General features: G+C 48.7%; 2 protein-coding genes across 2 annotated transcripts; one reads left to right on the top strand and one right to left on the bottom strand.

Moving 5' to 3' along the window:
* Positions 1-59: 59 nt before the first annotated feature.
* Positions 60-3,147, bottom strand: EMWEY_00016090 (dynein intermediate chain, putative; the record flags this gene model as incomplete). The annotated part of the gene is made up of 10 exons (XM_013477456.1): positions 60-196; positions 354-513; positions 683-777; positions 986-1,181; positions 1,525-1,600; positions 1,917-2,012; positions 2,130-2,214; positions 2,360-2,484; positions 2,593-2,786; positions 3,019-3,147. 10 exons carry the CDS (start codon positions 3,145-3,147, stop codon positions 60-62), a joined length of 1,293 nt encoding a protein of 430 aa, XP_013332910.1.
* Positions 3,148-6,717: 3,570 nt separating this feature from the next.
* EMWEY_00016080 (cation channel domain-containing protein, putative) lies at positions 6,718-13,771 on the top strand (the record flags this gene model as incomplete). Its single annotated transcript, XM_013477455.1, has 3 exons — positions 6,718-9,256; positions 9,414-9,926; positions 10,179-13,771. 3 exons carry the CDS (start codon positions 6,718-6,720, stop codon positions 13,769-13,771), a joined length of 6,645 nt encoding a protein of 2,214 aa, XP_013332909.1.
* Positions 13,772-15,222: the final 1,451 nt, after the last annotated feature.

The raw sequence follows: 15,222 nt of genomic DNA, 5'->3' as shown, positions 1-15,222 counted from the left end.
CCCCCCCCCGGCCGCCTTCCTGCAGCGTGTCACATAACAGCTTGGAACGATTTTCTGGGTTAACATTGCGTTTTATGGCTCCTTACAACTTCTGATTCAAGCTTGCTCTTGAGTAAAGTCCACCGCATAATGTGGCCATCTGCTGATACTGAAAAAAACGACAGCTGGCTTGTAGCAGAATCGGCCTCCCAACACACTGAACACAAACATGCGAAGCACCCACAAAAGTAATTTCACAAGTACGTTGCAGCAGCATAAGTTACTTCTGCTCCCTCTTGCAGTACTCCACTTATGTAAGCCAGTTGCTAAAATTTCTGTTCTCATCAGGGAGTGCGAGAATACTACAAGCATACCGTCCCAAACGGGATCTGTATGTTTCCCTGTTTTCACTGTAGAATAGTGCCATGGCCGCTTGCTTGCAGATGTTGCATCAAGAACTGCAACATTGCCATCGTAGAGGCCTACGCACAATAGTGATGGTTGCAGGGGATGCCAGTCGAGGCTGCATACTTTCTGCACCGCACCGCATTGTCAAATACAGCTAGCTGTTCAGTAGTAGAGCACAATGCCCCCACTCCCAACATTTGCAATACGGAAAACATAGAGCTGTCGAAGCTTCAAAAAGGTTTGAATGCATTTCATTTGCAATCAAAATAGCACATCTGCTGCCAGAAAAACTAACAGAATCAAGCTTCCAAAAATATTCTGGATGCGACGTGTTCTTCAGAGAGAAGCAGCAGACGTAGCCACAGCCTTGTTTGACGTATTCGTAGTTACCTAAGCACGAATAACACCAAAAGCGCGGCCTTTCCGAATGCCACGGTGTAATTCAGCTGTGTTTTGGAAATGCAAGTGAGAGAGTCATCTAGAGCTACGGATGTTTAGCAACGGAACAAATAAAGACTTTTACAATATGCATGACCAACAGGTGACTAGCCAGCAGTGGGAGGTCGATGGCTATGCCCCTACACAATCCGTCACTAACCAAAGCCCACAGCCAGAAGATCGTGATAATGTGGATTCCACCGGAGGACCATGGCATCTTTCCCCTTAGCTCGGGGAAACCGAAACTCCCAGATTGGAGTGACCGTCAGTGGAACGTCAGCGGGTTCTTCCTCTGTAGACTGAAAGATCCGATAAGCCTCTTGCTGAGCGTTGAAGCTCACAACACGTTCCAACACCTGAATCACATGAAGCTTGGCACAAGCATGCGAGCTCTACTCGAACGGCAAAGGCTTGCTGCATCCCTCAGGCTATTCGACTGAATGCATGACCAAGTTTCTTCAGCAGAACCCCGCCTGTAGAGGTTGGGCTATGCTGTAGGGATCTGCAGAGGCACAGTAGAGGGGCATTACTGTAGATGTGGCATTGTATTCCAAGTGATTCGGCAGAGGATGCGCTTTCCCGTGGTACCCACTTTAACGACTATGCCATTGACGGGGCTACCCGTGCAACGCGCATTATATCACTCTGAGTACAGTGACAGTTCTCAAATGGTAGTGGAAGATTCGGTTGGCGAATTACCTTAAGGGACCACTTGAACTTGTCCGAATTCACAAGGTTTCGAGCTGAGTCATGCTGCCGCAGCTTCAACTGGTGCCTATCCCCCGGCTAACAACCCAATAAAGGCATACAGAGCATCTAGCAAGCAGCGCAGTGCAGTCCATGTGCTGAATCGATGCTGCACGCTTCAGGGAACCACAGTTAGTTGCCTTGAGGATGTACCTTCGTTTCGCTCTCCTTTCGGCTTTGTGCTTCAGCCTCCTTCACATAGGCGTCCCATATCATCCAATAATTCGCTGAAAAGTTCGTAATGTACGCCCCACAAGATTTGGCGATGTAGGGCTTTGCATACCGACTTACCTTCCTGACAGCTTGAACAATCTAATACGTGATATACCAGGAGTACATTTTACAATAAAGCACCACCGCCAGTTTGAGTCATTCCCTCATACATACCCGTTCCACAACACAGCTTTTTCGGAGGTGGCAACGTTGAGCAACTTTGTTCGCTGCAGAATCAAGGCAGCAGATCAACGTGGTCAGTTCCATCGCTCATCCACCGTTGCATGGAATTCGCAAACAGGGGTGGCAAAGCACAAAGGTGAGAGCAGCAGTAGACTTTTTACACTGTGGGGCAGCTTTTGATCTGTGTGGCTCTATCCACATTATTGAACTGGTTGCGCATGACCCTGCCTTCCTCTTCCTGTGTCGCTGCACAGACTCACACCAAACATTAACTTTCTCTTACGTTGCCAGAAGGGGCAGAGGTAGTGCCATTGCAAACACTGTACCCAAGGAAAATGTACGGCGTCGTGGCAGTGATGCAAGTAGAGCTCCCGTCAATACTATTACTAACCTCCGTCATCTTCAATTGACACTTCTACAGCCTCCAATTCCCGTCGGCGCTCCTCAGCTTCGTCTCGGAGCCTCAGGAGTTCCTCTTGCTCTGCAGCCTCCGGACTATCTTTCAGGAGCAAGGTGCTGCACCAGGCACATAAACAACAAGGCCGCTGGTTTGGAGAATCACGGACAATGGGAAACGTTATTCCCCGTCATGTCCGCTGGTTCCTGTCGTGATCCGTCGGCTACCTGTCAATGAAAAGATGAAAAACGGTTTGCTCAACTGCACCCTCCTTTTTGAATTGATTTTCTTTGAAAGAGAAGCGTGTAATGTTCTGTGGGGCGCGGGGATTTTGGGGATACAAAATCTTGGGAGGCATGCGTTGACGAAGTTCCTCCGGAGTCAGCTGTACTTGATCCTTCGGCTTTAATCGTTGGTTGGCCTGTAGGGAAGCTCAGGTAATAGCGGAAAACCGTAGTACGTCTTTGACACTGGCAAGATCGGGCTGGTTCGTCAAGGCAACCACATGCTTGGCGAGCAATGAAGGTCCATCAATGCCCAAATTGCTCGTGAGCTTCGGTGAGTCAATCCCTTCTGGCTAAATAGTCTTTTGAAAAACTATTCGCGAGAGTTTGAAGCCCGAACTCCGCGGTGGCGTTCTGGGGACGGCGTACCTGCACTTCATCGCTCTCTTGAGCATCTTCTCCCCTAAAGTAGAGGGCTAGAGAAGAGCGCCTGTGACCAGTCATGCGCTTAGGAATCACTGGTGCCTTGTCTAACGGAATTGGCTTTGCTTTGCTCATTGTGGCGGTGCTCAATCACATGCAGCGTACAGAGGCCAGTGGACCAACACTGTTCAGAAGTGACCCTCAAATCCGACGGCTAGTGGCGTTTCACTTGGGATTCAAATACAACAGGTGGAACAAAGAAGCACCATAGGCTATTTTTTAGTTCTCCGCGTTTGGGGGTGCCAAAAATGCGTCTAGACTTCTCTTCACGGGATGTTGAATACTGACTAATGAAGGAAGACATCAGACGAGTAGTTTGTTCTCCCCGTATTATGCAATCATAACTTTTTTTCCATTAGAGTATGGATTGTGTGACCTGATAAATTCTGGTCCGTGAATTTCTGGAAACCACTGCTGTTCCACATCAGGGTGGCATCACGGGTCACCTGGTGGAGACTTTAGCACTAAGATGCCAAACATTCAGTCAAAGACAAGAAATCATGCAAGCGCCTTAAATAAAACAGCACGGAAAGTAAATAAATAGATCCCGTTAGTGTCTTGGAGCCAGCGGAGCTGCTGTGGGCGCTGTGTCCGTGCACCAGGAGTCGCTCGAGCCCCGAGAAGCACATACTCGCTGTCTCGTAGAAGTTTCCTGCTGACCCACCGCACAAGCTTCAACTAACTCCCTAGCTTTTTCTAACGTAGAATCCTGTTATATGGATCAGGATGTGCATGGCAAGCAATGCTGCCGCATGATCACACGGCTACAGCTGCCTGGACCATTCTGGGGCAAGCCCGGCCTTCATCGAGGCATGCACTTCTAGCAGCAGCAACAACGAGCACTATACTGCCCTGGTTTAAGTTCAACTATCTGTGAAGTTGCCTTTAAAGGATGGCTCATAGGTTTCATGGGGAGTTCACCATGCCCATATCCTTCGATAGAGCGCCAAAGGGCAACAGCAGTCTCTGTCCTGACTTCATCCATCCATTGTCGGAGCATTGTCTGTCTCACCTACTTGGCCTATATATCTTACAGACACTTGGGTTGTGAATCATGGCTCTTGCATGCCTTTCCGCTGAGCGCAATCACACCCTGCGCATTTTGCGCTTCGGCCTACACTGAACTGGCTACGGCTTCACTCAGCACTGTCTTGCCTCCACATTTTAAGCAAAATGAGATATAAAATTACATATAGTCTCCCCAAAAATGAAAGCTTTCCGCGTTAGCCTACGGATAGGAATCGTGCCGTTGTTCAACAGGATGTACGAACAAACAGCAACCCATCGTAAACCCAATGCAGTGTTTTCCACATACTGGATTTTCTACGGCACTCTTTTATGTCCATGGGCTAGAACATGAAACAGGTTATTGAGTAACTGCAAATTGCTACAGCAGGAATAAGTCAAATGGGAGCGGGACTAGCACACCGCGTCCCCACATTACTGCAGGACAATGCAAGTGGCATTCCCTCAGGAAGCATTTGGACCAGTTGTCCGTGCGTCGATACACCGGACAGAACCTTCTTGTAATCTCAAGGACGGCGCTTGAATAGTTGTCGACAGAAACGTTTTTCATTTTGCTTTTGGAGTACGCGCAACAGGGTTCTGCTTCGACACCACTATCGCTCCAAACTGTATCACCGCAGGGTCTGAAACCCTCCTTGAGGAAAATGGTACACTAGCCCAAAGCGTCAATGTGGAAATAGAAGTGGTTCTGTGCCTGTTCCTTTGACAGTTTGAACGGGACCGGTGAAGTGCGCATTGGTTGCGGGGTGGTTACCGAAAACTGACCAACCTCCGAGTTTTTTCTAGGTGCGAACATCAACGTGTACCTCTCCATATGTCTAAGTCCTGCTTACAAGCCAAAACATGCTTACAAGCCAAAAGACTATGAATTATAAACCGGCAATTCATTGTCATTCTTTACAAGACGTTGTGCTCGCTGTACCTACAGTCCTTTAGCGAAGAACAGGACTGTCTTGCTTTTTCTGCCAGGAAAAAGAAACTGATTTTTCTGGAAGTCTCTAGCACCCTTGGGCACAGTGGGACTGGCAAAGGGTAGATACATCATGCTCTGACCTGTAGCGCTGCTTGCTGCAATTCCAGCTTAAAAGCAACCCCACAATCGATCATTCCCAGCCATCCTCTTAATGCGCGGACAAACACTGTAGGCCGCTGTTAAATACTGGCTTGGAACCGTGTAGTCAACCCACACGCAAGTCGAAATGCGCATGCCAACTTCAAATAGGCAACGCTACATTTGTCCTCTGTCCAGATCCTGAGCATTTTATTAGCCTTTCTCCATACGGACGCATCAAGTGCATTTGAACCGTGCGGCAACAAGAGCAACAGGTGGATGTAATTGGCACAGCAGCCGGTGGTTTAGAAGAGGGTCAAGTGCATCCGAACGCAGAGCCAAAAATCCTCATATAAGCTTTCTCAAAAGTGGAGAAAGAAGAACTGTTGCTCTTTTGCAACTTCACCACAGAAACTAGAGAGAATCGCGGCCTAAAGAATAAACATTTCTTGCTCCCTTATCCGCAGTCAGACCCTCGTGCTCACACTTCAAGTGAACACTTTCTACTGATACACTTCGTTCAAGTGCCTAGGAAGCGTTACAAGGGGAGTATCGCACTCCGGGGAGGTACTTTAACTCGAGTCCATTGCAAGCGTGGGCTACGCTCGGGGCGACTTCCCGCACCGATGCACGTGTTTGTCTCGTGCAACACTCCACTGGGAAAACGTTGAAAGCTACTTTGAAAAAGGAGGCAAAAGTAACATAGAGCTTCCCGATGCAGTGTAAACAGAGGCGAATAATCGACGCGTGGTGACCCATGCGGGCAGCCCCATGGTCGGTCAAGTGGTCCAGGCCATCCACGCTACGTCCACAGGGACAGATAAACATAAGTGTGCCTCCAGCATCTTATATCTAATAGACAGGGTTAAAAGCGGTCACACGATAATTTCTAGTGTATGAGGCCCATGATAAGACTATTGCGCACACTAGCGAACCCTGGATTCTGCGAAAGCCCAAGAAAAGGAGACAGAGGCCTCGTAAAAATCAGCACAATACTTCCGCTTCAATGTATTCATCGAGAACACCCATCCACTTTTTTGTTTGGCTATTTCATCTCTTTGCAGCCTCTGACCGACGATCTAATTTCTGGTGGAAGCTCCAAGGTGGGGTCACCTGCAGTGCAGGCAGGGGATACACGAGAGACCAAGTTTCAGTGCGTCTCTTTTGAATTTAATGGCATTGGCGTCGTCTACAGGTGAAGAAACTACACCGACAAAGTTCCACTGCACATGCTTGACTTTCCTTGAGTGTGTTTCCCAACTGGTGAAACCAGTCTTCGGTCAAAGGACCATGCGAATACTTGAGATGGCTTGCTCCGGGGGTTGCCCCCAGACAAGGGATGCCCGCTGACAACGGGAGACAACCAGCACGGGAAAAATAGATGAGAGGCTGTTGTGCAACAGAACCTCCTTGGTGCATTGGAGGTCACCTCCATGGGAACTTGATGGCCAGCCTCTACCACTGATGAGGGTACATTGTTCATCTCCAGCAGTTTTGATAATTCTGCGGATTCAAGTGGCGCCGAGGAACACAACACGTGTGTTGTGCTGGCTGCTGAAAATTGCACAATGGAGGTCAACGATCCACGATCTCTCGACGCGGGGTTGCTGGATGGCGCACCCAGTACAAAGGCTGCACAAACTAACAGTTACGCAACACAGGGAACTGAACGCACGGATGCTCCTCTCAGCAGCAGTCGTAGCCGGGCAATGAGCTCGTTTCTTTCCTCCAGTACAAATGTGGTCCTTGGTCCTGCAGAACTCGCAGCGGCCCGCGGGCCCTGGGCACTATTCTGCTTCAAAGTGCGGAATTCGCAGCTATCTAGGACTTTGCTTATTCTGTGTGTCATACTGGACTGCATTGGAACTTCTTTGGAGGCTATGAACGTGAGTTCTCTTGCTTTGTTTTGGGGGATGCGCCTTCCTGCGTTCATCGGCTTCGCCTGCCTGGTGACAACAGGAGCGTGCTCTCGGGGACTCTGGTCAACCAGGCGGGCATACTTTCGTACATGGTCTGGGTGGCTTGACTTATTCTTCTTACTGAATATTACAACTGACCTAGTCTACAACCTTGGAGTCGAAGTGGGCTGGTGGACGTATGCGCCAGTGGCCTTCGCCATTGTCTCCGTCCTCCGGAATATGCGGGCGTGGTCAATCCTAAGGATCTGCCGTGCATTTCGCTTAACCATAATCCACTTAACTCGCAGCGCTAATGACCTTGCAGCTGTATGCATCTTCATAGTAGTTTTTTCCCTACTAGTACTAGTCGTGCTGCTGCATTTCTTTGGCTTCACTTGCTGGTATCGTTGCTATCCGGATTTACCACTACCACCCGAGGTCCAGGCAAGCGATTCATGTTCTGCAGACAGCTTTTTTTGGGACCTTGACGAGTCTCAGTCTCTCTTCTGCTCCAACTTCATCTCTCCCTGCAAAGGAAGCACGCACTGCCGCAATCTCTTCCTCTATTCGGTGACTTCTTCCTGCACCGCCCACGAGCGCAAACGTCTTCAGGACAGGGCCTGGCAAGAGCTGCAGACAAATGAACAGGCGGGCTATGGAGCTTTTGGTGTCCAAACGTTAGGAGCCGCCGCAGTAGCTCTCCTTCAAGGGTTCACTCAGGAAGGATGGTCCGCTACAATGCAGAGTCTTGCAAACGGTGATCACCGCAGTAACGGAGCTGTAGCATATATAACGTTTCCACTCATGGTGATCATCGGGAGCATGTTACTTATGAATCTAGGCATTGCAGTCCTGTGGGAAGCCTTTGACGCTGCCAATGATGTGTCTGTGGCCCGCCCCGCAATCTTAAAGGAATCTGAATGGAGGGTGTACCAGCTGCTAGGGACGGACTGGATCAAGTACCTCATGGTAGAGCTGAGCCAAATCAAAGACGACGTTGGCGACTTGATCCGCTCAGTTCCTCCAGTGGATACAGATGATGCAGCAGTAGATGAAAGCTTATTTGGTTCAAGCTTCACAAAGGCAATTTCCAGCTATTGGTACATGGGCAGAGACTGGATCAGAAGGGCGGTTGATATCCGGTTCCCAGAACAAAAGAAACGCATCCAATCTGCCTACATGAGCGCAAGGGCGTTTGCGCTTCGTTTAGCGACTCACAGGGCAACCTCTCCCGTGCTGATGATTCTCGTTTTCATTGATACCGGCGTCCTGTTTGCTCAGAGTGGGAGGGAAACTGGCGGGCTGCTCTCTATTCTGGACCTATTCACTAGTACAATGTTCGTTGTCGAGTCAATAGTTTTATTACTGGCATTTGGTAGACGGGGTATGAAGAACGGTTTCATCTTCCTGGACGTACTGATTGGCCTTCTGGCCATTTTAGATGGATTGCTAGCAGTTGTATTGTGCCCGACTATCAGTGGCTGCAGAGCGACATCGGTAGAATCTGACGGAGTTTTAGGAACATTAGCTGTTATTTCAGCATTGATGCGCCCTTTTCGAATCTTCAAAGTAGTTAAGTGTTTCTGTCCGTTGAGGCTGACAGCCGAGATGGTGTGGTCTGTGCATAACTCCTTGATACCTTATGTGATGTTGCTCTTCTATTCTTGCGTCGTCGTGTCCCAGCTAGGCCTGTCCTTCTTTTACGACCCCAAATATACATCTGTCCGAGCAAATGATGCTTCGCTCAACTTGACGAAATACTTCAACTTTCAGAGTGCCGGGAACGCCGTGCTCCTTTTTCTCACTATCCTCACAGGAGAATCATGGCACCTTTTCTTCAAGGAAATACGTCTTGTATACGGCGAAGATGTGGACGATCTCACCTTTGACGCCAACCAGTTGTCCGACATTATCCTGTCGTCCCCAACTCGGGTGGCATCAATAAGCACGTTCCTGTATTTTGCTGTGCTTTTCCTACACTGTCTACTGTTTAACTTGTATGGAGCGATCCTGATCAGCCAGTTTATTCAAACACAAAAGACCCTCAGCGTGAAATACGCAGCGAAATTTATTGTCGTTTGTCGTAACGCTGGAGTGCCGATGCCTGCGGAAGACGCGCTTCAGGGTCACAAGGCGCAGGCACTGTACACGCATGCCAACATGCGCACAGACGAGCAACGAGATGAGCTTATAAAATCTATCATTGTCGGTGGGATTTTTTCTCTAGAGACGCATGCCACGTCCCGCACTGCCAAAAAGCTTCAGTGCAGTAGGCCTGTGCATTTTGGCCAGCTGAACTGGACTGCTTTTTTTTAGGAACTCAAAGTCGAAAAAGGTGTCTGCTGTTCCTTTGTCACGCATCGCAGGGTCAGACAGAGAAAAGTCTGCAAAGGCACTAGGAGAATTCGCTCACAAGACGTCAGTCGTTCTAGATATCTGCAAGACAGTTGCTCGGAAGAGTAGCCGTATGGCATCAAGGGCGAGTTCTAGTAGCATCTCATTGGGACGAGATAGGAGCAGCAGCAACACCAACAGTGTTATTTCTTTCTCTTCAGAGAGGCCTCAGAAAAGATCGCTAATAAGCGACACTCTTTTCGACAAGGCTGCCGCCGAACGTGGCATTCCACAATTATTTGACCACTCCACAGAAAAAGTGGCGAAGAGAACCAAGCAAGAGTCAGGTTCCTTGTTCCTGAACAACGATGAAAATGGCTCAAACATTCAGAAGGCAGATGAACGCAGCGCTTTTCGAATTTCAGACATCATTGCTAACGGTGTGAAACTGGAAACGACCAACAAGACAGCCGTCAAATTCGCTCCGGATGAAAGCACTGTAATATTGCCTGATGCTTACGCTGGCTCAAAATATTGTTCAGCTGGTGAGTGGAGCTGCAGCCTGAGGGTCCACCTGTGTCTTATTACGAATCACTGGTTACGATTTGGCCTTTTCTAGATTGCAGCTTAGGACCGAGGATGAGTTTTCTCTGGGTGAAGGAGCGCTCGCCTGCCTTGGCACTTCGCCAACCAGGATGTCAGTTCTACTGACTGCTCCCCTAGCAATGAGTATTTTCACATCCTGTCTGCTTCCCGAGCAGTGCTTTTCATTAGATTTTGCTGTGTGCTGCTTGCAGCAAGCTATTATACCCAAGAGGAAGAACTGTCGATAACAGAGCTCTCCAGAATGTGCTGGAGTGCAGTTAAGGAGGCCGTACACCAGGGCAAAGTCTTCCTGAGAGCAACAGCAGCTGCAGGGCTAGCGCAGATTTCACCGACAGACCCAGATAGTCCATTGCTGTACTTAGCGTACGCTGGAAATCTGGTTAGTGCCGACTGTGACGTGCTTTCCCACCCTTTGGCCAGCTCAACGAGCGACAACACGAAGACGGACCTCAGTCCAAAAGGAGTCAATTCACTAGCAGAATTAACAAACAAGTCGGGATCAACGGTTAGCAGCAGCTTCCGTCCACGTAATGTAGAAGTGGGCATGCGGCAGCAGGAATTCCACCACCTGCCAAGAGGCATTCAGCTCGCAATTTCAAAATTTCGCGCTGCTGTCGAACACATTCAGAAAGTATGCGGAATCACCGGCATGGATTGGTTAAGGCTAATTATCCAAAGTGCATCTGTCTTGGAACTGGTTGTCAATTCGTCCATGAAGAGGGAATCTTCCCTTAGGCGGGTGTTTGGCTTCACGGAAATGGGATTTCAAATAATATTGACACTGGATATTTTGATACGCGTCTGCTTTAGCAAAAAAGCTAGCTTTTTCCGCTCTCGTTCCAACTGGTTGGATTTAGTATTTCAAGCTGCTGGTTGGTCGCTCGTGACTGCCGCGCTTTCACTGAGCAGCGACGAGGTGAACGACATAATGGTGGATAGCGTTTATTTCAGATTTGCGCAATGTACGCGCGTGATTCGCGGCATATGGATCCTGCGTCTTTTCAAAGGCACGGGGATGCACAGATTGGTCCTTGCAATGCAGGTGGCCTTACGCCGAATATTTCGCTTGTGTTTCATCTTTGTTTTGCTTGTCATATTTTTCGTTCTCAACCTTCGATTTTTTCTCCAGCCAGTAGCAGGTGTTCCTTCAAAAGTGCCTTTGGAGTACGCCAATCTCACAAGCCTTGGCGAAAGCTTCTTAAGCGTATTTATTCTGACCACTTCTGAAGGCTGGCCGGGCATCCTGAAGGACTTTCTGGACCTCGGAGAGCGCTACCGCCTGATTACGATTATCCTTTGCATTCTTGTGGTTGCTGTGCTTAGCGTTCTTGTTGTAAATTTGTTCGTTGGTATTATTGTGGATGTGTTGGATCAAGAACAGGCAAACTTGGAGTACACTGGGGGAGTCAGGAGCTCAACAGTCCTTCGTTGGAACGAAATGCAACGGGCTATTTTTACTTCGAGCCTTATAACCGAGATAGTTGAACACCGCGGTGGCGACAATCGAGGGGGCACCAAGTATAATGAGGGACTTGATGCAAGAGAATGGCTAAGGCGAATCATCACCAGCGCGCCGTTCGATGTGGCGGTGGCAGTAATTTCCTTTTTATCTTGCTTGACAATGTTAGTAGCGGGGGCGTGGGCTGAGACCGATGTGCGGTGGTCTTTTCCTAGCTACCAGAAATGGATTTTTTGGATAAATGCAATTGTTGTCCTAGCGTACGTTATGGAACAATGTGTCAGGCTCGCTGTTTTTAAAATGGCCCTTTTTCAGAAGAGCATCTACATTTTGGACCTAGCGGTTGCAGGAAGCTCGTTGATTGCCCTACTTGTGGGGCTAACTACTTCCCTGCATACTGCTTTCCCTTCAGAACCCCTCTGGCCCGTTGCCTTCAGGATGATTCGGGTTGCCTATGTAGTTTGCAATCATCTTCCTGTGATGCGTATTATTTCTATATCTTTGTTTAATGTGGTTGGCTCCCTCTGCAGGGTTGCGTTGTTTCTCTTCATCACTATCTTTTTTTACGGATTGTTTGGGACATGTTTGTTCTACGACGCACGTGTAGAGACAGATCAGCATTTTACTTTTGCATCGCTTGGGGAGAGTTTTCTCTTGCTCCTGTCATTCTCTACTGGCGAGGTTTGGCATGACACCATGCTGAAGATCCGTGCTTTCTACTGTGCAAAGGATTCGGCAGTGCTAGGGTGGTCAATTTTGCCTTACGCAATATCGTTTGTTTCTGTGGCATTTTTATTGCTGATGAATTTGTTCACAAGCACTGTGTTGAAGGGATACGTTGATGCAAAGCGCAATCAGTCCCTTTGGAAGGTTGCCCAGCAGCAACAAGAGTTGCTCAATAAGTGGAGACTTCGGGAAATGAAGCTCAGCTGGCTGCCGATCCACGTAGCGGTGCAGGTTTTGGCAGAAATACCACCGCCAATAGGCTTCAAGGACCTATATGTTGAGTTGGGGACTCGCCGGATGCAGGCTATTCTTGCAAATTTATCTGCTTATCCTCTTCCAGTTTATAAAAACAGTGTGCACATCAGAGACATGGTGCTCACAACCACGTGCCGTGCATGCGAGGCGCACGCCCAGCGCAGAGGGCCTCTTGCTTCGTTCGAAGCTGTTCAGAGCCAGCAAACTGTAGAACTTAATCCAAGGCTTGTAAGTGCATGGATAAGCCGCTTCAGCGATGCTGATGTGTTGGCGGAGTTCAATATCTTGCAATATCTCGCGGCTCTGCAAATTCAAGCATTTTGGAGGACGCAAAGATTACTGCAACGCAAAAGTGTTTCCGACCAACTCAGATACATGAAGCACTTACTCTTTCTTCTCGAAACGTCGGGGCCAATTTGCTCGAGGAAACGCTCGAAGAATGAAGGCCGCCGCAGTACCCTTCGCCGAAAACGTGGGACGAAGACTGGAGGGTCGTTTGTCCAGAAAAGCGCTGCCCTAGCACAACTAGGGACGCTGAAGTTGGATCCAGAGAGGCGAGATAGGCTCAAAGGCTGTTTGAAGCGCATAGCATGTGGGGTTTTATCCAGACCCCACGGCAAAAGGCAAGCAATTCCGGAAGTTCCAGCCAGAACTCATCGGCCCTCCATCTCGACGAGCGAACGACTTGCTCAAGAAGAGCAGCAGCAACGTCAGAATTTGCTACTGCATCGCAGTGAAATAAGCGAATGCATCACTGAGCTAATAGACGAGGGAATGGCAACGGCAAATGAGCATCACCTGCACACTGACAACGAGTTCTTTGCTAAGCATCAAGGTCAAGAAGCTGGTACTTCGAGGGCCGAACACATAGAGGAGACCTCACGGCCCTGTGCAGGGACGGCTGCAATCATTGCAGGCACTCATCTGGAGCCTTCAACCGATACTGCAACAGCTGCTACACCGGGACGGTTGTCGGCAACAAGCACCACACACCTCCCGCTAAGAGCAATCACTGCAGTTAATTCTTCCGCAGAGGAGTTTCATCAGGTTGCGGAACCCAAAACTACTACAGCGCCAAGGCGATCGAGCATGAGGGCCCCTCAGACATTTGTTCCTCCACAGCAGCCCCGTAGAAGCCTGCGAATTATCCCTATTGCACCGCAATTGCAGCGAGCATCATTTTCTAACGTTGGGCATGAAGAGGAGATTGATCATCCACGACGACGAGGACAGTCTGTACAATTTACAGGTGTAGAGAAGGTTGACCTCCAACTTCTTCTAGCACCAGCGTTAGCTCAACGCAGAAGCACCGATTCGGAGTCTGATACAGACAGCGACAGCTAGCAAACCTTAAGTTATTGCATTTAAATAAGGCGCTGCTTCTGCAGTGTCTGGCGTTTCGCAGCGTATCGCCGCGAAGGTCTCAAGAACCATTGTTTCCCCACCAAAAATGTGAAGTAAATTCACGTGTTCATGCCCCCGCTAGTTGATGCCGCATCTTTGATGCCGCACACGCTGCTTGATAATTGCCAGTAGCTTAAGCATTGTATATCAATAAGCTTCAACGGCGTTTACAATTACGTCTCCAATCCTATTCCCTCTGCCTTACTGCTTCTGCTAGTTGTATAATGCAAGGGCAGAAATTTCATGGCAGATTCAGTGCGACGCCAGTTACGCTTAGAGCTCTGGGCACCAAACCTACTTTCTAAGTGCTGTACCCTTTTGGCTGACTGGAGATCAAGCTGTGCAAACAAATTCAACATTTTAGTGCGCATTGCTTTCACCACACTCCGGAAGAAGAAATGCCATTGGCTTCGCTAACAGCGGAGTTACGGGGTGCGGAGTCTGTGACAGGTTAGAGGCTTTGGTCATGAGCTCCTGCCAAGTCAGCAACAAACGACTGTGATGCATTAGCCATACGTCAGATTTCTGCGCCACGTGATTATGGGGAAATACACAGCCACCGAACCGTCCGGTTTCTGAAGTCGTCGCCCGAAACTTATGCACAGAGCTTTCCCAAGTATTCTCGCAAAGGTCAAAGGGCTGGTGTCTTCAGCATTTTAACATAATGCACAACAAATGTATCCGTTCTTGCCTGACCGACAAACTGGCCTCGCCACCTCCCTTGTCGGCTGAGGGCTTTGCGGAGCAGCGAAACTCAGTGTTCTAACAAAGCGAAGCAGTTTGCAGTGGACAGCTGCCTGGAAGTTTCATGGCACCGCGAAAAATAGTGCCGGTTGTCCCTGCCTGTATAGCTTGTTTTTTCCGAACGGCTACATTGTGATGTTCGTTGTGCCTGTATTGTGCATTTCACTACAAGGAAATTTTCCATGTTGTATAAATCATTTAAAAAAGGTTGATTAAGGAGCTGCGACAGTTTCCCTAAAATGTGACGAGCACGTATTTTAGTCAAGGAGAAAATTTTCCAAGTTGTAGAAATCATAATTAAAAAAGGTTGATTTAGCAGCTGCGACATTTTAGGGAATTGGTAAAGCGAGCCTATTCACCAGTACGTATTTTAGTCAAGGCTCTGGCGCGTAATCAAGCACCCAAAAGGATGCAAGTAAATTCGCCGCGTTGGCCACCCTTCTGTGGCACCCACTTTGTATTAACCGCTCTATGCGCCCTTAACTTGTCAGTGTGAAACAAAATGGGCCAAAAGGCAACCAAACATCTGTCTAGCAAAATATCAGGACCTACAAAACAGTGGCTTAACTCAAGCCACTCCTCGAAAAATTTTTTCGGGCACAGGCTAATTTCCAGGGACAACTGATAGTATTCTGTCGGCCAGTAAG

This window comes from Eimeria maxima, genomic scaffold (assembly GCF_000499605.1).
Source record: "Eimeria maxima Weybridge genomic scaffold, Emw_scaff130, whole genome shotgun sequence".
NCBI lineage: Eukaryota > Apicomplexa > Conoidasida > Eucoccidiorida > Eimeriidae > Eimeria > Eimeria maxima.
The sequence above is the reverse complement of the archived record's forward strand: the minus strand, read 5'-3'. Positions and strand labels throughout refer to the sequence as shown.